The 22,823-nt window shown below is 45.1% G+C and overlaps 2 protein-coding genes across 3 annotated transcripts in view; both read left to right on the top strand.

Moving 5' to 3' along the window:
• The first annotated feature begins 791 nt into the window (after positions 1-791).
• On the top strand, positions 792-20,915 carry Hdac3 (histone deacetylase 3). The gene is made up of 15 exons (XM_028777922.1): positions 792-910; positions 1,005-1,087; positions 3,184-3,326; positions 11,267-11,348; positions 11,479-11,535; positions 11,651-11,706; positions 12,037-12,170; positions 13,034-13,114; positions 13,488-13,561; positions 13,717-13,781; positions 15,619-15,708; positions 15,820-15,878; positions 16,114-16,193; positions 16,457-16,614; positions 20,220-20,915. Exons 1-15 carry the CDS (start codon positions 856-858, stop codon positions 20,287-20,289), a joined length of 1,287 nt encoding a protein of 428 aa, XP_028633755.1. The 5' UTR covers positions 792-855; the 3' UTR covers positions 20,290-20,915.
• Positions 20,916-22,567: 1,652 nt separating this feature from the next.
• The window catches only part of Diaph1 (diaphanous related formin 1), a 96,958-nt gene continuing 96,702 nt past the window's right edge, over positions 22,568-22,823 (top strand). For both annotated transcript variants that reach the window (XM_028777888.1, XM_028777887.1), the window contains exon 1: positions 22,568-22,759. In XM_028777888.1, the coding sequence (XP_028633721.1) occupies positions 22,643-22,759 (117 nt within the window). In that variant the 5' untranslated portion in view covers positions 22,568-22,642. The remainder of the gene's footprint in view (positions 22,760-22,823) is intronic.

The raw sequence follows: 22,823 nt of genomic DNA, 5'->3' as shown, positions 1-22,823 counted from the left end.
TCCGGGCTGGTGGCTGCGGATACCGGTACCGCGGCAGACGGGGGGAGGGAAGGATGCGGGCCGGTCGGGAACCGCGACAGGCTCCAGATCACTCCGGCCAGGGAAATGGAAGGGATGGGGAGGGGGGCGCCTCCGAAACCGTCCTGGGTTCCCAAATGCCTACTCGCGTTGCGGGGCCGGGACCAAGGGGCGGAGCACAGGTGTGCGGGGCGGAGTGCGTGAGCCTTACGCGTGTGTGAACGCAAGTGAGATGTGCGCGTGACTGCGCCGCCCCTCCTCCCCGCGGAGGGAATGTGCAGCGCGAGTCTGAGTTCTCGTCGAGGGTCGGGAGGTCAGGAGAGGCTTTGGTCACCAGTCTAGCCCTCACGTCTGGCACAGGTCCTGCCCTCAGATTACCCAGACGGGTGGGAAAACCAGCAATCTTCTTGGCTCACTGGGGGAAATTTGGCTTTCTGCACCTGAGAAGGGCAGGGTGACCAGATCTTCCGAGGTTCCTACAGAGGAACCACGACCCCAAGACCCGTTTGAGGCTAGAAGCTGGACAGAATGGCTCGGTTTCCCAAGGATATGACCCTCGCCCCGAAAGAAGCGGCTTTTGTATTTTATGAATGATGCTGCGGGTCCCCGTCCAGGTTCTGAGTCTCAAGTCTAGGAATCTGGGCCAGGACAGCAAAGTGAGGGGCGGAACTCCCAAAGGGGGCGTGGCCTAAGCGTAGCCTTGGGAGGCGGGGCCGAGGTCTTCTGTTCTGCAGTGGTAGGCTGCGTGCGTGCTTGCGCAGCACGCACGGCGGGGGTGGGACTGGCGTCCGGCGGCGGGCGGGCTGCTGAGGCTCGGGGCCTGGTCCCCCCAGCACCATGGCCAAGACCGTGGCGTATTTCTACGACCCCGATGTGGGCAACTTTCACTACGGTAGGGCTCAGGGTTGTGCGGGAGAAGAGGTTCTGCGGCAAGGGCTGCAACTCTAGGAGTAGGGACTGACCAACTCTTTCCTTCCCACCCTCAGGGGCTGGACACCCGATGAAACCCCATCGCCTGGCATTGACTCATAGCCTAGTCCTGCATTATGGTCTCTATAAGAAGATGATCGTGAGTCTTGGCACTTCTGTAGGGGTTTGGGCCTGGGAGCGAGCTGCGGCCTTAGGCTAGGTGGGCTGGACTTACCAGGTGCAACCTACCTCTAGAGGAGAGGGGAGCAGGATAGAAGACACCGGAAACATTCCCTGGGTGCTGGGCAGTGGTGGTGGTGATAGTGACATCCCCGACTTAATGGGAGATACATTTTTGACCTTAGGTGGGACTCCCTTTTAACTTGAGGGCAGACCAGCCTTTGGCCTAGCGTTAGGGGACACTTTGAAAACAGGTATGTTCCTTCACCAAATCATTTTATTTTATTTTATTTTATTTTATTTTATTTTATTTTCGTGTTGGTGGGTCGAATCCAGAACGTCACACATGTGAGGTGAGCGTTCTGCCACCACAATCCACCTCTAGCCCCTCTGCATTGTAAGGTGGATAGTGGTGCAGGATTGAGGAGGAGGGTTGGCAGTATATTTTTCCCATAATTCCTGCTCCTTCTCCTCTGCCCATTTACCTGTTAGGAGCTAGAACAACTCCTGGGGACAAGTCTGCACCCTTTGTGATGTACGTATGTAGAGAAGATGTCCTGGGGATTTGCTTTTTAACATAGAATGTATCTGTCTTTATGGTTCAGTTCAGTTATGCAGGTACTGTTTTTACCTAGCTTGTAGTTTCTAGCTGTGAAATGGGAAAGTAGAAAACCCGACCCTTGTGCACCATGAAGATAGTCAACATGTAATCAGTATGTTGAGGCACAGGCAGAGGTTTGGGAGTAGAAAAGACTGAGGTGATCTTAGTGCAGGTCTTTGAATCCCCTGGGATTGTCTGTGTGTTCTTTTATGCATTTCCTAAGAGAGGAACAAAAGTGGTTTTTTGGGTTTTTTTTCCCCCCCTAATTTTCAAAGCATTGTTTAAACTCCCACCTTTCCCTCCAGCAAAGCTAGTACATCTTGGGTTCAGGACTTTGGGTTTCAGTTAGGTTGTCATATAGCTCACATATTTTACCCCACAGTGAAAAACCCAGAGACTGGAGCAGAATCTGAGTTTAGGAGAGGAGATAAGTGTGGGAGGAACCAGGCCTGGGAGGACAGGAACTAGGAACAGGGCAAGTAGCCCGGGAGCCAAGGCTGAGAAGGTAGAAGAGACTGGGCCGAAGGGAGGAGGGAGTTGAAGTGATCTTCAGGGGTCTTGATAAAAGTAGCTTGCCTAGCAGGTACCCTCTCCTTCACTGATCGAGTTGCTGCAGATTAACGAGGAATAGGGGGTAGGAAGATTGCTTTGGACAGTGTCCAGGGCTAGGATTACTCTGAGTGGTTTCAGCCTGGTAACTGGCATAGCACTGCCTGATCTGTTGCCAGGTTTTTTGTCCAAACTTCCAAACTGAGTCTTTTTTTTTTTTTTCCTGGCATTGTGTGGAGCCAGTAACAAGGCCATGTGTCAGAGGGGCAGTGAAAGGGACTTTTGTTCTCATGAGATAGCATCTCAACTCACACAGATCAACAGGTTATAGCTATCAAGCGGGTGAAGGGCCTGCCTCCAGGCCTGATGATGACCCAAGCTGAACTCTGAACACCAGTGATGAAAGGAAAGAACTGACACCCTGACTTCACCTCCCCTACACACACACACACACACACACACACACACACACACACACACACACACATTCAAAGAATAAATAAAGTAATAAAACTTTTTACTTAGAAAAGTATTTGTAGATACAGAGTAATAAATGAGGGGAGAGAAAGAGACTGATAATAAGGAAAAGCCATATTCTTTTTTTTTTTATCTGTGATTGAGCAGAACATTTCTGGGAATTCAGAAACCAACCCCTTTCTCTCCACTTCTTTCCATGGCAATCATTATCCATTGTGGTGTTGGGAATGTCATTCAGTGTTTAAATGGTATTATAATTAAGTAAGGTCTTGTCTAGTTGGTCACCCACTGCCACCCTTCTGGGGCTGATCCTGTTTTGGCTAGCTCATCTGAGGAACTTCTGCCCTATAGGCATCCTGCCTTCAAGGACAAGATTAGGGCAATATAGAAATGGAGCTAGTACTTAGGCAGTACTCTGGTAACACCTTCCCCTTTGTCACCACCCCCAGGTTTTCAAGCCTTACCAGGCCTCCCAGCATGATATGTGCCGCTTCCACTCTGAGGACTACATCGACTTCCTGCAGAGAGTCAGCCCCACCAATATGCAGGGTTTCACCAAGAGCCTTAATGCCTTCAACGTGGGTGACGACTGGTGAGGGCAGGATGGGGTTGTCAATCACTGGGAGGCAGGGCTCTTCGTGGAGTAGTCAGTGAGTTCATTCAGTCATTCATTTGCTCAGTGAGTGCTTGCTAGTCATTTGCTTTATCTTTGACAAACTAAGTATGAGGGATACAATGGTGAGGAAAAATGACAAAATTTTAATATTCTCCCTTTGCTAAGCCCTGTGAAGAAGTCCAGGACTGAGCCTGTGGACTGGAAAGAGTTATCTAGCCTCAGGGTAGGGCTGATCTAAGATGAAATGGTAGAGATTGAAAGATGGCTGGAGGGAGAGGGAGAGGGAGAGATGTAGGTAGGAGGGACAGCATGTGCTAAAGGGCTGTGGAAAGGTGGAGTATGACTTCTCTGAGGAGAACTGGAAAGGCTGTCCAGAAAATGAATGGGAGAGTGAGCTGAGTGGAGGCTAAGGAGATGGGAGGGACCTTTTTAAAGCATAAGGCCTGAAGTACCTCCCATCTGTAATCCTGGCACTTAGGTGGTAGAAGCAAGAAAGTTGCTAGTTCACGGCCAGCTACACAATTTAATGAAACTCTGTTTTTGTTCTGTTTGTTTGTATTTAAAGTAAACAGCTATGTTACAAATCAGTGATTTCGTTCCTGTAGTAGATTAAGGTTATTAAAGCCAGGGAATGATTTGACATGACTAGTTTTTGATTAATTTTTTTTTAAGTAATACTAAGAGTTGGATCCAATCTTTTGTGCATGATATTCTGCTTTCTGCTTATAAGCTATACCCCCTCTAATCAGACCAGGTTAACAGGGAGCTTGTATTGTAGGCAGAAGACTCAGGGTTGGGATACTGGAGAATGGCCAACAAAAATGAGCCGTGAGCCTTGCTAACGCTCCAGGGTACATAAGTGAAAATGAAAAATAATAAAGGTTTTGGCCTAGAGAGATGGCTCAGCGGTTAAGAGCACTGGCTACTTTTCCAGAGGACCTGAGTTCAATTCCTAGCACCCACATGGTGGCTCACAACCTTCTGTAATGGGGTCTGATGGCATGCAGTCAGACATGCAAATAGAGCTCTTTTTTTTTTTTTGGGGGGGGGGGGTTTTGAGGCAGGGTTTCTCTTTATAGCCCAGGCTGTCCTGGAACTCACTCTGTAGACCAGGCTGACCTCGAACTCAGAAATCCACCTGCCTCTGCCTCCTAAGTGCTGGGATTAAAGGTGTGCACCACCACTGCCCGGTGCAAATAGAGCTCTTATCTACAGTAAATAAATACATTTATTTAATTAAAAAAATCCAAAAACTAATAAGCATAATAGCTATGGAGAACACAATACTGTTAGTTTTATTTTCTTATTTATTTATTTATCTCTGAGATAGGGACCTCACTGTTCAGCCCTGGCTGGTCTGGAACTCCCTACGTAGACCTGGCTGGCTTCACACTTAACAGAGATCCACCTGCCTCTTCAGTTCTACGATTAAAGGCGTGCCTCAGCATAGTGGACATTGTTTCAATTTATCATTAGGGAAAAAAAATCAACGATTTCTGAAAGTAGAGTAGAATAGTGAATCTGAGTACATTCCCTATCCAGCTTCAACACTTAGCGTAAATGACTAGTTGTTTTTTCTGTTTTTTGTTTGTTTTTGGTGAAACAGGGCCTCCTCACTAGTTAGTAAATGCTGAACTTGGAATCCTCCTGTCTTAGCCTCCTAGTTGCTGCCATTCTGGCATATTCTTCCATACCTGGGCAGTCTTAAGTCATTTGTATTCCCTTGTGTCACATGATTTTAAAAGAAATCCCAGATGCCACATACTTTTATCCATAAATATTTTATTATGTATCTCTAAGTGATACTCTTAAAAATATCAGTATCAGACCTAAAAAATTAACTGGTTTTTTTTTTATGAAAAATGTAATCAGTACTTAAATATGACCATTTCTCTCTGTTTCTGTCTCTGTGTGTGTCTCTGTGTGTTTGTGTGCATGTGTATGCGCATGCATGTGTGTATGTATGTACGTGTGCCTGATGCATTTTATTTAAATCAGGATCCAAACAAGGCGTATACATTCATATGGTCTTCTGAGACTTAATCTGTGTCTTTTCTCTCTCTCCTTTGAATTTATTTCTTGAAGAAATGAGGTTGTTGCTCCTCTGTGTTGTTTCCTACAATCCTGTTTGTTGAGTCCCTTCCCTATTATACATGATGCTGAGGGTTGCAAATACATTAGTCAATTCTCATAGCAACACTGGACTGTAATGGCCTTTTTCCTGGAGTTACACCTAAGTAAATGGAGGTATGGGGAAATTTGGTAGTTTAGCTTGAGTCACCTGATGAGTAGGTGCAGCAGGACTCAGATACGGAAACTAGGTTTCTTGTTTGTTTTGAGATAAGGTCATGCCTTGTGGCCCCAGGCTGGCCTTGAACTTGTGATTCTGAAAGCAGACTAGAACAGAATCTGCAAAGCCTCTGAATTTTGGTCTTCCTCCACCACGACTGGCTCAGAGCCTAGGTTTGTAAGCGGATTTCCTAATCTGTTTTACTGAGAGAGCTGACTGATGGAGAAGTCCTGGCCGTAGGATAAAAGTGAGCTCTTTAAGCTGCCCTGAGCACCTTTCCTTCTGATACCCATACCTCACTCCCACAGAGAGAGTGCTTTAGCTTCTCTGTACAGCCTCTTTAAAGCCTTCTCAGCTCCCACACACCACTTCCATGTGGTTCTCCACTTCCTTTTTATTTTCTTTGGAAACAATTTTACTATGTGTGTATGCCACATGTGTTGATGCTTATGAAGGCCTGAAGAGGTCATTGGATTCCCCATCAGTGGAGTGTGTCTCCTAATGTGGTTGCTGGCACTGAGTGCAGATCCTCCAGAAGAGTAACAAGTACCTTAACAGCTGAGTCATCTCTCTAGATGTCCCCTCCCACTTTGTTTTCTTGTCTTGTTTTTCAAGAGAGGATCTTTTTATGTAGCCGGTGTTATCAGTGAACTGCTGGTTTTCCCACCTCAGCCTCTCAGTGCTGGAATTCAGGTGTGTCTCACAGCTTGGCTTTGCATAGAGCTTTTCTTGACAGCTTTGGCCCCTAGAGCTCTGCCCTATACAGGGTGTGCTGTACATGTAGTGTTGAATCACATACTGTCTTGGACAGTTTCTTTTTTCTCTTTTTTCTCTTTGTCTTGGCTTTTTGAGACAAGAGTTTCTCTGTGAAGCTCTAGCTGTCCTGGAACTCACTCTGTAGAGAAGGTTGGCTCTAACTCAGAGATCTGTCTGCCTCTGCCTCCCAAGTGCTGGGATTAAAGGCGTGCAGCACACTGCCCAGTCCTTCCTCTTCTTCCTCTTCTTTCTCCTCTTTTTCCTCCTCCTCCTCCTCCTCCTCCTCCTCCTCCTCTTCCTCCTCCTCCTCCTCCTCCTCCTCTTCCTCCTCTTCCTCCTCTTCTATTTTAAAATTCATTTCTGCTTTTTTTCCCAGTTTAGTTTCCAGGTCTGAGAATGCAGAGTCAGCTCTTAGGCTGCAGCTGGAGCCTTATAAATGTTCTTGGGAAGTAAGGGAACACTCCCTCTGGGCATTTGAGATCCCTCAGCCTTTCCAGCAGGCGTAAACTATAGCTGTGTTTATATGGGTTCTGTGTTTCAGAGGAGAATCAGGGATTTTTTTTCTTCCTTTCTCCTGTTTTAAAATTAATTTCAAATAGCTTTCCAACATGATAGCTAATGCCTATTAAACCCATCTAAGAAGCCTGGGGCAGAGACTGGTCATAATTTGAGGCTACTCTGGTCTACATTGTAGGTTCCAGACCAGCGTAGGTAAATTCCAATTTAAAAATAAGTAATCTAATATTCATAGCCAAATTATAATTTGAGGGAAAAAACAATTCCAGACCTATTCCATCCATTAATCTCTCTTCCCATTTTACTTTTTCCTATATCTCTGGTGTTTACTTCCTGAGACAGGGTTTCCTTATGTAGCTGTAGTTGTCCTGGACTTAGCTCTGTAGACCAGGCTGGCCTTGAATTTAGAGATTAATCTGCCTCTGCCTTCCATGTGCTAGAATTAAAGGTGTGTACCACCATGCCTTGGTATGGTGTTTATCTTTACATTTCAAAATAATAAAATTACTTTACTGTTGCAACTCCTACTAATCTGTACTATTTAGATAATACCTACTATGCTCTAGGTACTGTTTTAAATGCTTTATAACCATTTTCTCAACCCATTATCAAGCAGGGCTTACTATAGTCTCCTTAGTACAGATAAAGACTCTTGAAGCATCATTCACCACCAACTACAAGGGTGAGCGTAGGTTGTCTGCCTTCTGACTCTGGGCTTAGAATCATAATTCTCTACTGTATTATCTCATACTGCCGTTTCATTTATCAATTTTAGGTGTTATCTAATAAGCCATTGGTGTGGTGGTATGAGCAACTCATTTTCCCATACCATCCCAGTGTGCTCCCCTTTTTCCCAGTTCACAATGCAGTAATATCACAATTTATATTATTAACAAATTATTTATTTGGAAGTTTATTTTCTCATTCACTTATTTACTTATTTTTAGGGGGGGGTACATGCCTGGAGGTCAGAGGGGCAGCCTGTGGAACTAGATCTCCCTATGGGTTCCACAGATTAAGTCCAGGTCGTTGGCCTTTGTGTGGAGTGTCCCCATCTGCTAGGACATCTTGATACCCCCTTGTTTCTAAATTTATTTATTTATTTATTTAGAGTCAGGGCTTCTGGAACCTAGGTTGTGTAGCTAAGGATAACTTTAAACTCCTGATCTTCCTTTGTCTACTTCAGAATGCAATGATCATAGGTGTGAGCCACTCCATCTAGTCTGAACATTTTATTTTATTATATTTTATTTTTAAGACAGGGTCTCCCTGTGTCAAGTTGGCTGGCCTGGAACTCTCTAGAGACAGTCTGGCCACAAACTCAGAGATTTTCCTGTCTCTCTGGTCCTGAATTCTGGGATTAAAGATGTCTGCCATCATAGTCAGCCTTCACATTTTAAAATTAATCAGTCTTCTAGGCATATATTATTAATTAATTAATTAGCTAATTAATTAATTAATTAATTAATTTTTTTCCTGGGTTTTGAGAGACAGGGTTTCTGTTTAGTCCTGTCTGTTCCAGAACTCGCTCTATAGACCAAGCTGGCCTCGAACTCACAGAGATCTGCCTGCCTCTGCCTTCCAAGTGCTGGAATAGCTAAGCTGCCAAATAGTACTACTGTTATTTAACCTATTTTTTTATATACCTTTCGTTCTTCTTAGAATTTATAATTACATCATTATTTTCTCAATTTGCTTAGTTTTCTACTTATCAAACAAAAATTCTTTTTAAATCTTTTGAAAAACCATACCACTTCCTATACTCTTTTGTTTGCTTGTTTTTGCAGTCCTGGGAATTGAACCCAAGACCTGTGCATGACAGACAAGCACTCTACCACTGTGCTACTAATATACTGTACCTAATCCTATTTTTTCCCCTGATCAATATGTAGGCTGCACTGGTTTCTGGAGACTCTAAGACTATGGATTTATTTTTTTATTGTGGTACCTTGGGATTGGTTGTGTGCATGCTCTACTGCTATCTTTAAAATTTTAAGCTTGATATAGTTAAGGTATTAATTCTTTAAGTTTTATTTTATATATGAATGATTTGCCTTCCTGCATGTATGTGTATCATGTTGCCAGTTGGATCTTTAGGAACTGGGTCTGCAGATGGTTGTAAGCCAACAGATTGGTGCTGGGAATTGAACTCAGGTCTTCTGAAAAAGCAACAGGTGCTGTTAACCACAAGTTATCTCTCCAGTTCCTATTTAAAATATTTTTAAAAATTAGGTACAAAGGTATAATTTATATGCAGTAATTTTATTTTTAAACAAGATTTAGTTTAGCTGGGCAGTGATGGCGCATACCTTTAATCCCAGCGCTTGGGAGGCAGAGGCAGGTGGATTTCTGAGTTTAAGGCCAGCCTGGTCTACAGAGTGAGTTCCAGGACAGCCAGGGCTATACAGAGAAACCCTGTCTCGAAAAACCAAAAAAAAAAAAAAAAAAAGATTTAGTTTTATTTATGAGTTTGTATATATCTGTGTGAGTGAATGGCATACCATATGTATGAGGGTATTCATGAAGGCCAGAAGAGGATTTTGTATCCCTTGGAACTGGAGTTATAGGTGGTTAAAAACTGTCTGATGTGAGTCCTAAGAACACAATTTGGGTCTCCTGGGAGAGCTTTTAATTGCTGAACCATATTTTAGTCTAATTCAGCTTTTTAAGGTATCGTGTGTGTGTGTGTGTGTGTGTGTGTGTGTGTGTGTGTGTGTGTGTATGTGTGTGCATGCGCGTGAGGACTCATGCATGAGGACTCATATATATATGTGTATGTATGTGGAGGCCAGAGGGCAACTGTTGGGTGTCACTTCTCAAGTGCTATCCACCCTGTTTATGTTTTTGTTGTTATGTTTTGATGTTGTTTTGATAGTATCTCTAGCTCTTGCTGTTCTGGGACTCACTATGTAGACTAGGGTGGCTGGCTGGTCTTGAACCTACAGAGATCTACCTGCCTTGAGTGTTGGGATTAAAGGCATGTTCTACCACACCTAGGCACCTTGATTTTTTTTGTTCCTTTTTGTTTTTGTTTCTGAGACAGGGTTTCTCTGTGTTCCTGGATCTAACTCTGTAGATCAGGCTGGCCTCAAACTCAGAGATCCGTATGCTTTTGTCTCCTTGACTGCTGGGATCAAAGGCGTGCACCACTGCCGTCTAGCTCCACCTTGATGTTTTTAAACAAGGTCTCTCAATGGCCTGGAACTAGCCAGCCACCCCCTTAGAATGCCCCCACCCCCACCCCCGGCTGGGATTAGAAGCATAAACCACCAAACTTGACCTTTGTACATGGGTTCTTGGGACCGACTCAGGTCCTCCTGCTTGTAACACAAGTACTTTAACTGACCGAGCTGTCTTCCCCGCTCTGAGGTGTCATGTTTCTGAGTTTTGATACAGTATACTAGGGTACTGAATATATCCTTTACTCTACAAATATGGTCAATCCGTTTTCTTCACCTCAGCTCCAAGCAACTATTGGTCTGATCTCTATCCTTATATTTTGTCTTTTCTCCAATATTACATAAGTGGAATCCTACTTATGATTGATAATTGTGTAAGTGTGTAATTGATATAGTTGACATATGGCTTACTGTGTTGACAGTGAGCGGACAGCTTTCAGTTAGTTGTCTCATTGTCAGTGTTTCACATAAACAGGACTGCAGTTCTTTCATTAAAATGTATAACCATAAGCCAGGCAGTGGTGGCGAATGGTTTTTATCCCAGCAGAGGCAGGTTTGAGGCCATCCTGGTCTACAGAGTGAGTTCCAGGGCAGCCAAGGATTTGCCCTGTCTTAAAAAAAAAAAAATCGTAGCCATAAAGAATATTATTGCAGATCATGACAAAATGTGACACACACAGTCACCTCCTGTGATGAGGCAGCCTCCTCCTTTAGCTAGCTCCCTCACATTTCTTTTATACACAAGAAGCTGTTTGCTTCACTCCCAGGTTGAGTACAAACTCCCTGGCAGTTAGACATTTTTTTTTTTTTTTTTTTTTTTTTTTGGTTTTTCAGAGACAGGGTTTCTCTGTGTAGCCCTGGCTGTCCTGGAACTCACTCTGTAGACCAGGCTGGCCTCGAACTCAGAAATCCTCCTGCCTCTGCCTCCCAAGTGCTGGGATTAAAGGCGTGCGACACCACCGCCCGGCGCAGTTAGACATTTTTATGCTTTCTGTACCATGCATTGCAACAAAGATTGGCACAAGATTTGGTCTAAAATCTTTGTTGGATGGGTCTGTGAATGGCTTAGGTGTGGAGGAGGGATAGGGAGCTGTTAGACAGTGGTAATTAGGGTTTGGGTGGCAAAGGTGGGGACGGTAACAAGAGGGGTGTCAACCCCACTCTCTGTCCTGCAGCCCAGTGTTCCCCGGGCTCTTCGAGTTCTGCTCCCGTTACACAGGCGCGTCTCTGCAAGGAGCAACACAGCTAAACAACAAGGTGACGTAAAGCCCGATGCTTGGTCCTGTTGCCTGTGGGTTTCCAGATTCAGGACCACAGAGACTTGACCCAGAACCCAGCTTCAGTGGTGGGCAAGAAAAAGACTGAATGGGTGTTATTTATCTTTCAGATCTGTGATATTGCCATCAACTGGGCTGGTGGTCTACATCATGCCAAGAAATTTGAGGTAAGGTTGCAATGGGGAAGACCGTGGCTACCCTAGGTGAGGTTGGCTGAATGACAGTGCTGGACTAGCTGGGTAGAAGAATTGTTCCTCTGTTTATAGAACTGTCTCTCTACAGGCCTCTGGGTTCTGCTATGTCAATGACATAGTAATTGGTATCCTGGAGCTGCTCAAGTAAGTATCGCCAGAGAAGATGGAAAGACTTTGGGAACTAGGATGCAGGTCCTCAGGCCTTGGCCCAGCCCTGACCTCCTTCTCCGCTGGCCTCTCCTAAGTCCTTGATGCTTTTCTCGGATGGCTTCGTCCTGCTTGTCCCTGATGCCTGCTCACATTTCTGCCCTCTGCACATCCCTTCCTAGTCTCTAACCTAAAGAAAACTGGTGGGATGAGGTTTCAAGTGACTAGGCCAGAAGCAGACTCTAAATAATTCCAGAGATTGTGTTGGGGAGGAGAGGATTGAGGGATAAGCCTGTTCTTCTGACCATGGCTTTGCCTTCATACCAGGTACCACCCTCGGGTGCTCTACATCGATATTGACATCCACCATGGTGATGGGGTTCAGGAAGCCTTCTACCTCACTGACCGGGTCATGACTGTGTCCTTCCACAAATATGGAAATTACTTCTTTCCTGGAACAGGTAGGGAATAGAATTACTGTGTTTTTTGTGCCCCTTAGCTCTTTGTGAGTGTGTGTGTGTGTGTGTGTATGTGTGTATGTGTGTTTTGTTTTGAGACAAGGTCTTGCTCTATAGCCCAGGCTAACCTTGAATATAATCCTCCATAATCAGCATCCTGAATTATGGGATACCAGGGATATGCCATTACTGCTGGCTGTCCTTCAGCTGTAAGTATTATGTCCTTTCTGCAGGGAAACCTTTCGACTATCCATTAAATCATATAGGTAACTCACCCTGTCTCTTTTTCTTAGAGTTCTCACTACTAGTTGTATTTATTGTAGTTTTTTGTTTATTCTTTGTCTATTGCTATAGGCCAGGCTGGCCTCTGCCTCCTGAGTGCTGGGATTAAAGGCATGTGCCACCAGGCCTGGCTGAATAAAAATTTTTGAACCAGGCAGGGAGGCACATACCTATAATACCAATAATCAGATGGCTGAGGCAGGGGGATTAAGAGTTCCAAGCTAGCCTGGGTAATATAACAAGTTCCTGGCCAGCCTGAGTTACAAAGCTTCCACCCTGTATTGAGTGAATGCAGGTTGCTGGAGCCTTGGTGGTAGAGGGCACAGAAGGGACAGCTGTATTGAGGGAACCGCCCTTGCATGGTCACTGCACTCTCTTTTCTTTCTTTTTTTTTTGTTTTTTTTGTTTTTTTTGTTTTTTCGAGACAGGGTTTCTCTGTGTAGCCCTGGCTGTCCTGGAACTCACTCTGTAGACCAGGCTAGCCTCGAACTCTTGAACTCAGAAATCCGCCTGCCTCTGCCTCCCAAGTGCTGGGATTAAAGGTGTGCGCCACCACCGCCCGGCCTGCACTCTCTTTTCTATAGGTGACATGTATGAAGTTGGAGCAGAGAGTGGCCGCTACTATTGTCTCAATGTGCCCTTGCGGGATGGCATTGATGACCAGAGTAAGTTCTGGAGACTTCTCCTTGCTCACTCTTCTCCCCTTTTTTCTCTTTCAATTAACTTCTCCTGCCTGGTATTGTCTATTGTTGGGCCAGGTGTCCCTAAGGATGAATGGCCTTCAGAGGGACCATGAACCCTTGGAATTTGTATGCAATATATTATGTGTGTACACTTTGTTTATTTATCCTTCTGGGAGGAAGGTTGCTGGTGTTTAACTCGGCAGTGCAACACTCTCCAAAAGTTCAGAACCGGTAGTTGGTTCTGTGGGTCGCCCCTTTCCTGGGCTACATGCTCTCTCAAACCCCTTTTTCCTTTTGTTCCCTGTCTCCCCATCCCCTTGGGGTGTCAGGTTGCCTACCTTTGGCCCTCTCCCAGGTTACAAGCACCTCTTCCAGCCAGTCATCAGCCAGGTGGTGGACTTCTACCAGCCGACATGCATCGTGCTCCAGGTAACACCCTTAGCACCTCCCTAAGAGGGCTTGCCTGGGCTACAGGAAAGAGATCAGGAAGAATAAGCTCCCTAAATTGGTGAGGAAGGACAATAGAGGAACGGATGCTCTGATCATTCATGCTACTGTAGCCGTTTGGGGTTTCCTCTTTGCAGTGTGGCGCGGACTCCCTGGGCTGCGATCGATTAGGCTGCTTCAATCTGAGCATTCGAGGACATGGGTGCGTTGCCTTCCTTCTCGTTGTTGTTATTTAAAGCTTTATTTTATTTTTTATTATTATTAATTATTGTATGTATATGTGTATATATTAGATCACTCATAAATACACATACATACAATCAAAATCTAATGAGGGAAAAAAATGAGACAGAGTAACAACAGGGAATCTACTTTTTAAATTATATAATTTTTTTTTTTTAAGGTCTCATTGTGTGGCATAGGGTGGGTTTGAACTTGTGACCCTCCTCCTTGAGCCTCCCAAATTCTGGGATTACAAGCTCAGGTCACCACACCTGGTTTGGGAATGTATAGTAGACAGCATGTTTTGGGAAGGGTTTTCTGAGAAGGTGTAGTTGGAGACCTGGAGACTAAGGAGTGAACCATAAAAGGAGAACAGAGAATCCTGCCCCAAGCAGTGTGAAGGGCCAATGCAAACTCCTAAGACCAAAAAAAAAAAGTTACTGTCTTGACGAGAGGAAATTCACCAGTGAGGCTAGAGCATAGTCAGGTGCTATAAGCTGGCCAGGCTGAGACTGCAGAGCTGTTAGGTCCTGTCAGTCCATGGATGATAGAAAACTGTGAAGGATCTTAAACAGGGAAGTCACAGGGTCCAGGGAGTTTGAAAGTTACTGTTCTGACTGCTAAGCGAGGAAAGGTTTGGTGTGGGAATTGGGGTTAGGGTGGGTAGTGGGCAGCCAGTTAGGAAGCCGTTAACATTACTTGGGCAAGGCATGTGATGATGGGATAAGGATGGGGTTTGAAGTTACATCCTGAAGCTTAGAACAGACATCCAGCTGCAGCACTGATGAGAAGAGTTGAGTAGCAGTAAGGTGCCGCAGAGAGTATTAAGCAAGACAGAGAGAATGAGGGTATGCTTAATTTTAAAATATTTTATTGAGACACGGAGTATTAAAGTATGCTAGTATTTTTAAAAAGTTTATTTGTTCACTTGTGTGTGTGTGTGTGTATGTGTGTGTGTGTGAGTGTGTGAGCATACACACCAGAATAGGGCATTGGATCTCCTGGAGCTAGAATTATAGCTGACTGTGAGCTGTCCAGTAGTGTAGGTGCTGGGAACCGAAACTCTGGCCCTCTGGAAGAGCAGTAAACACATTAGTGTTGAGTTGACTCTTTAGCCCTAAAGCAGTGGTTCTCAATGTGTGAGTCTGAACCAGGGGAAAACACATAGAAACCCCCAGCTATAAGTTTATTTTTGTTGCTTGCTACTTTATAACTGTAGTCTTGCTTCTGAGAGGTGTCTCAGTTCCCAAGACCATTGGAAATACTTATTTTCCAATGGTTTGGCCCACAGGTTGAGCAATACTGCCATAAGGAGGCAGGAGGATATCAGGTGGGGACAGGGTGAATAGCACACTCAGTGAAAGTGCTTGCTATACAGCATGAAGAGTTGAGTCTGATCCCAGAACATGTAAAAACACTAGGCCCGGTGGCACCCATGTATGATCCATAATCCCAGCCATGGTGAAGTAGAGACCAGAAGATTCATAGGGCTTGGTAGTCAGCCAACTTAGCCTACTTGGCAAGTCCAGGTTAAAAAAAAAAAAGTGGATAGTACCTTTAGGCCAACACTTGAAGATGTCTTCTGGCCCTTGTATACATGTGTGAACACACATGCACACATCCTCAGACACATGCACTGGCACACATATGAAGACTCACACATTTATACAAGTAGTCACACACAAAGAATGCAACTTTGAGTTATACTACGCAATATGACAGAGAAATATTGTTGGTCAAGTCTTTGTCCAGTATTTCAAGTCATGTCTGAGGTCCCATGTCTTAGATTCACCTAGTCCTCTTGTTGCTTCTAACAGGGAATGTGTTGAATATGTCAAGAGTTTCAATATCCCTCTCCTGGTGCTGGGAGGTGGTGGCTACACTGTTCGAAACGTTGCCCGATGTTGGTGAGTATTCTATTCTACTCCTGTGTGGTTCACGATAGATTCCCTGAAATTGGAGGGATGGTCCTTTCAGCCCACACCATCAGCCCAAATCCCTCTGCTTGCTGATTTCAGGACATATGAAACATCTCTGCTGGTAGAAGAGGCCATTAGTGAGGAACTTCCCTATAGTGGTAAGGCCACCACAGGGGGACCAATCTCACCAGTCCTCAGAATGACTTTGTTTGAAGGGAAATTGTACTATCTGGGAGCTCTGCAGACTAAACCCCTATGCTCAGAGCAGAGCATATACTCTTACACATGGGGACCAGGCCTCGGAGAGGAGATTGGAAAGCCATGGGATTCACTCTTTGGTATCTCAGCCATACTCTCGTTCATCCCCTCTCCCAATTGCTTCTCATCTCTAAGAATACTTCGAGTACTTTGCCCCAGATTTCACGCTCCATCCAGATGTCAGCACCCGCATCGAGAATCAGAACTCACGCCAGGTTAGCAGCTTGGGGAGGCTGGACACAGCAGTGAGGGGAGGGCTCAGGAGAGGTTCAGGAAGTGGGAAATGGAAGCAAGAGAAGGAAGTTCTGGGCTATCACTGTCACTCTTATCCTGGGGCTGGTGGGGAGGGACAGTTACCAACTGAGAGTCTTGACCTTGAAATACTACTTTAGACCAGGCTGGTCGGGGATGAAGGCAGATAGTATTTCCTGTACTATAGGAATCACCCCAGCACTGCTGACTTTTTGTTCTAAACTAGTATCTGGACCAGATCCGCCAGACAATCTTTGAAAACTTGAAGATGCTGAACCATGCACCAAGCGTCCAGATTCATGATGTCCCGGCAGACCTCCTGACATATGACAGGACTGACGAGGCTGATGCTGAAGAGAGAGGTCCTGAGGAGAACTACAGCAGGTCTGGGGCAGGGGCTGGAAGGTGTATGCTTCCTCAGGCTTGCAGAGAAGGCAGGAGTTCATCTGGCCCTGGCTGATTTCCTTTTGATACTTTTAAGAACAAAACAACATATTTTTTTGAAAATACTATGAACAGCATCAAAATATGTTGTGTTTACATGGTTCCAGAATTATTCCATCAGAGTAACTGTTATTTATGGCTTGATTTATGTGTTGTTTGGATAGCTAATTTTCTATAGATTATAAGAATACTACATGCACATGTGCACATTCAGAATTTTATTTATACAGCTATTTTCTTGATTTGTTGCTGTCCTTTTCGGTTTGTGACACATGGTTTCCTCTGTGTGGACCAAACTGGCCTTACCTTTGCCTCTTGAGTGCTGGGATTAAAGACATGCACCACGATACCTTGCTCTTTCTTGAAATTTTTGAGATTGGGTTTCACTATCATAGCTCAAGCTAGCCTTGAGCTCATAATGATTTTTCTGCCTAGGGTTTCTTTCTTTTTTTTCTTTTTTTTTTTTTTTTTCCCAAGACGGGGTTTCTCTGTGTAGCCCTGGCTGTCCTGGAACTCACTCTGTAGACCAGGCTGGCCTCAAACTCAGAAATCCTCCTGCCTCTGCCTCCCAAGTGCTGGGATTAAAGGTGTGCGCCACCACTGCCCGGGTTTCTTTTTTTCTTTTCTTTTTTTTTTTTTTTTCCTTTTTTTGATTTTTTTGAGTGCCTTGGGTTTCTAAATGTTGGGATTATAGGCATGTACTGCCCTACCCAGTTTGTTTATAAATTTTTTGTTAATATGAGGAAGGATATTTTCTATATGTTGTTTTGAGTTATACTTGCCTGTGTTTTTCTTTTAAAAGACATTTCTCATGGCATTGTGTATAGATCAGTGCTTTCTCAGTTGTATAATCCCATTGTGTGGTGATCACATGATCACAAGGGTAATCAATTACCACTTGTGGATAGTTACATTAATCTCTATCCCACTCCACCCGTGTTTTTGTTTGTAAAATAGTAAAGACTGGCACTGAATCCCTTTATGTATATATCTCTGTATGCTTGTTTGAGTGAGTCTGATGGTCATTCCTGTGGCTGTTAAGGAAATGACATATGCAGTAGAACTTTTTATATTTGCTGCCAAATTACCTTCCAGAAAGAATTTAGTGGTTTATTTACAGCTTTGTTTTTTGTTTTTGTTTTTTTTTAATAAAAAACCTTTTTATTTATTTTTAGACTCATTTGTTTGTTGTGTCTGGAGCTTAACCTGCATGTGTTTATGTACGTCGTTGTGTGCCTGGTGCCTGCTCAGGTCAGAAGAGGGTGTCAGATCTCCTGCAGCTGGAGTCTAGGATGGTTGTGAGCTGCTCTGTGGGTGCTGGAGAGAGAGCCCGGGTCCTCTGCTATGGCAGCAAGTGGTTCCTAACTGTGAGCCATCTCTCCGGCTCCCGATTTACACTTGCCAGCATTTAGTCCGTCCTCGGCAGTGAACCAGTAGCGCACTGCCCACATTCTCTTTTATAGGTTTCTACATTTGTTTAGTTCACTTTTCCAGATTTAAGAGTTGTATTGAGTGAGATTTGTGTGTGTGTATGTGTGTTTATAAATAATCTTTATCTTTCTTAGCTCTATGTTGAAATATTTATAGCTAGAATGAAATAGGGAAAGATTAGTATAGATCTTTTTGTTGTTTGTTAATCCTTGAAGAAATTTCTAGAAAATGATGAGAAAGGACAACAGGACCCAGAAGGGCCAAAAGAAAGAAAGAAAGAGTTGGGCTTAGTAGGGACCAGATACATTTACAGTAGCGAGACCACCCAAGTTGCTGTGTGCTTCTGTGCATGGAGTTGAAGCTGGCTCTACTGCAGCTGTGGGTGACTTCTCAGTTCCTTCAGAGTCTATTCTGGGTCATAGAATTCTGGCCTCCATTTCTGTCCTCTGGACTTGGTCTTGACCCTTGGGACCTTCCAGTCCCCGTCTGTCATGGATACCTCCCCATTTCCTGGCTTGGGTGAGGCAGTATCTAAACATCTGGCTCAGGCTCTATCTAATCATCTTTTCCTTAGCATCTGTCTACAGGCCTCTAAAGCCTGACTTCTAGAAACTGATTGCCATGGTCTTAGTTGGTTCAGCACTACCTGTTTTTAAATTGTTTTTTGTTTGGGTTTGGCTTTTTCTTCTGTAGTTAACATGTTCACATCTGGCTCTACTATCTGTATAACCCTAAGAGATGGGTCTTATCCTCAGATGACTAGAGGAGGAACCCAAGGCTCAGAGAGATCAAGTAACTTTTCTAGGGTTCTGTAGTTACCCTGAGTGACTGACTCCTCACTTTTCACCCTGGGCTCTTAGAGGTGATAGAGACGGCCTGTCTGCCTGCCTTAGTTCTTTGCTTCTCTTCAGTGACTTCCTAACAGTCTGTTTTAGAGAAGTTTGTCAAAGAGAAGGAAACCAGTATTGGGTACTTTCTGAGCCCTGTGTTGCTATCACTTCCCTCCTCTGGTAGTTTAATGGCATGTCAGTCTTCCATTTGTACATCTCTTCGTCAGTCTTCTGCTCATACCTTTCCTCCCGTCAGTCTTACCCTTGTACCTCCCCTCCTGTCAGTCTTACAGCCTTACCTTTCTGTGATGGTTTGTATGTGCTCGGCCCAGGGAGTGGCACTATTAGAAGATATGGCCCTGTTGGAATAGGTGTGTCACTGTGGGTGTGGGATATAAGACCCTCATCTTAGCTGCCTGGAAGTCAGTATTCTGCTAGCAGCCTTCAGATGAAGATGTAGAACTCTCAGCTCTTCCTGCACCATGCCTACCTGAACACTGCTATGTTCCCGTCTTGATGATAATGGACTGAACCTCTTAACCTGTAAGCCAGCTCCAATTAAATGTTGTCCTTTAAAGACTTGCCTTGGTCATGGTGTCTGTTCACAGCAGTAAAACCCTAAGACACTTCCCCTGCATCAGTCTCAGCTCACACCTTTCCTTCTCCTTGTACTTAGAAGCAACAGCTTGAATATGCCCTGCACATAGATCCTTACCTCATTTTCTGAAACTACTTTTGTCTGCCCACATGAAACCCAGCATTCCTGGCCTCCTTGTCATTCTGGAATGGCTCAGTTTCCTTGAAGCTTGTGATTTTGTACTTAGTTTTCTTGTGGCTTGGTGGGACCTTCCTAAGATCTTTGCTTGGCCAGCTTCTTCACATACTTCAGGTCTTTCATTCTCAGAACAGTTTCTCATTTTGTAGGTCCAGTGTTATCCTCTTGTTCACACCAGACTCAGTCTGCTCATGTAGAACATTCCACCATTTGAAGTTATTGTATTTATTCCTTTACTCTGAGATTGCTGGTCTCAGGAGGTACGCTTTGAGAGGTTGTATGGAAATCTAGTCTGCCTGATTCTCTGCTGTTTTGGTAAGGCCTACAGCAGTGCATGGCACATGGAGTCTCCATTTATTGGCTACATGGATTGCAGTAAGTCCCTGCCAGCAGGAGCAGAGGAACTGGCTTTGGAGAAGACTCACGGGGACAAGTGGCTCTGAGGAGGGTCCTGGGAGGAGTCTGGAACTTGACGAGTGGTTCCTAATCTCTTGCCCCTTATTTTACAGGCCAGAAGCACCCAATGAGTTCTATGATGGTGACCATGACAATGACAAGGAAAGCGATGTGGAGATTTAGAGCAGCGTGGATGCTGTGTCCCCTTGTCACCTCTGTGGTGGGAAGGACACTATGGCTCCCCCAGGTCTGAACTGGGTCCCCCAGGGTTTTTAGTAACTCTGGTGAAGGGTTTGGAAACCACATGTGGTTCTAGAATCCACTCCCCTTTCTCTCAAACTCTCATAACCTGATGATAGTTCCTATTAGGGATGAGACATGGACAAGTCTCAGGAGCATTATGGGTAATGAGCCCTAGCAGGTGTCCCCAGTCCCTCTTCCCCTCATTTGTTCCTTCTGTCCTTCCAACACAGAGACTGTTAGAGATGAAAGTTTGGATGGTACTAAGGTCACCTCTGACTTCCTTCTGGGTTCCCCTACTGCAGTTCTTGCCTCCATGCAAGGTGAACCTGAGGGGAGGAAGGCGTGGCTCTCTGAAACCGTAACTGCAGATAAACCACAGTGGCAAGGAGGAAAGGGTGTCACACTGTAACTGGCTTTGTGTCCATTTTACTGTTTTTGATCTAATAAACCAATTGGTATTTTTTGTACCTTTCTGAGATTTAATTCTAGCTAGTTACCAATGTATGTTGTGAAAAGGAAATAGAGATGATGATGTGTGTAATAAAATTGTTAACATTCACTCAGAACTTTATGTTAGGCCCTGTGTGTATATTCACCATGGATTATTTTCCTCAAATGGAGAAGTAATAGGACATTTCTGCTGAAGAGTTCGATTAACCTGGGCAGATTACTGACCTGAAAAGGTGTAAAAGATGTCTTCAGGCATGTGAGTGTGGGTGTTGGAGATGAGCTGGAAAAGATGCCCTGAAGTAAAGCACAGTAAGTGCTTGGCTGTGCTGGATGTAAAACGCTGCTCATGAACTGACTGAGGAACAGGGCTGGGTCCTATGTGTACCACACACAGACCTCTTCCTGGAGGCGTTTACAGTCGGGCATGGTAGCTATGGGTATTGACGGTGGTACAAGAAAGGAGCGACAGATAGCTCACTGTCTATCACTCAGCCTGGAAGTAAGTAGCAATTCTGGACAGTCTGTAGTAAGAGCTGGACAGCTCTATGCAGCTTTCATCCGTAGTTGGAAGGTTGGAAACAGGAGATAAAGGCCAGATTCAGGGGACAGCAAAGTTAGTAGAGTGCCTGGTATTAGCTAAGCACTAGATGCTCCAAAAAGTTACTGACCCTGTCCTCAGAAATATACACTTGCAATCCTTTCCTTCAGTCTTCAGGGTTATTCAGTTTACTAGAAGGCCCCACTTAGGTAGATGTAGTCAGGAAAATGGATGGCATTACTGAGGGAGAAGAGCATGTAAAGACCATACCCAGAGAACTCATGGGCATGTTTGATTAATGCCCGTGGGGAATCCTGGTTAAACATGGTGTGGATGTCAGATTAATCTGTAAATTTCTATCAATTATATTACAAGTCACTTCAACTCCCAGAGTCCACATTTCTTAAATGGTGATACCAGTAGACTCTTATGAGGAAATTTAGTGAGGAAAGACATGCCATGTTTAACATATGGCCTGGCCTATAGTTTGTGCCCAATATATAGTAACAAACCGTGGCTTTAACATAAAACCTGGCCTATAGTTTGTGCCTAGTATGTAGTAACTATTTAATTGCTGCTTCGGCTATTGGCAATAATTGGTTTGCCCATCTAAGAAACAACTAGAAAGCTAGTCTAGGATTCAGAGCTGCGTAATATAACTCCATAGTTGGAGTTGGTGCTGGCTCGAACTCAGTCTTTGGCATACAATTTTCTATATCACATAACTTATTTTTCACATTTTTCACTGCATGAGCATCATATACATAAAAACTGCATTATCCTACAAAAACCAAGCTTAAATTTTCAACCAAGATAACAGTGTCTCTATGATAAGAGTCTTGGTTCAGACAATAAAATTCTGGCCGGAGTGTGAGATGGTCTAGCTTTACAGCCACGTGGGTTTCTGCGTGGGAACCTAAAGGCCTCCTCTGTTCCAACCGCCAGGGGGCGGTACTCCCCGCTGTGGCCTGGCAGAGCAGCGCCGCCCACTCTCTATTTCACCCCCCACACGTGGGTCCGAATGGTTAGGCCCGCCGGGCAGGTAGCGCGCTTCCGCGGCGTCCCTCCACCCCCCTCCCTTCCCCCATTGGTAGGGGCTGCGGGTCCGGGCGGAAGTGGGGCAGGCGGGCGGGAGCGAGGCGTCACCGTTGTATATTCATGAGGCGCGCGCAACCCAGCATGTTAATGAGGCGGGGCGCGGCGGCCGGCTAAGAAGGCTGCTGGGCGGCGGCGGTGGTTGCTGGCTCGGGGCAGCCGGGCGCGAGCGGCATAGACAAGGGGTCACTGGCCGGCGCTAACCAGGACATGGAGCCGTCCGGCGGGGGCCAGGGGCCCGGCCGCGGGACGCGGGACAAGAAGAAGGGTCGGAGCCCGGATGAGCTGCCTGCGACGGGCGGCGACGGCGGCAAACCTAAGAAATTTGTGAGTGTCCCTCCCACCCTGCTCCTCAGCCTGGCGGAGTGGCCGCCCTCTGGACTCGGGCGAC

Source organism: Grammomys surdaster, unplaced genomic scaffold (genome assembly GCF_004785775.1).
Source record: "Grammomys surdaster isolate TR1022 unplaced genomic scaffold, NIH_TR_1.0 317, whole genome shotgun sequence".
Lineage (NCBI taxonomy): Eukaryota > Metazoa > Chordata > Mammalia > Rodentia > Muridae > Grammomys > Grammomys surdaster.
The sequence above is the reverse complement of the archived record's forward strand: the minus strand, read 5'-3'. Positions and strand labels throughout refer to the sequence as shown.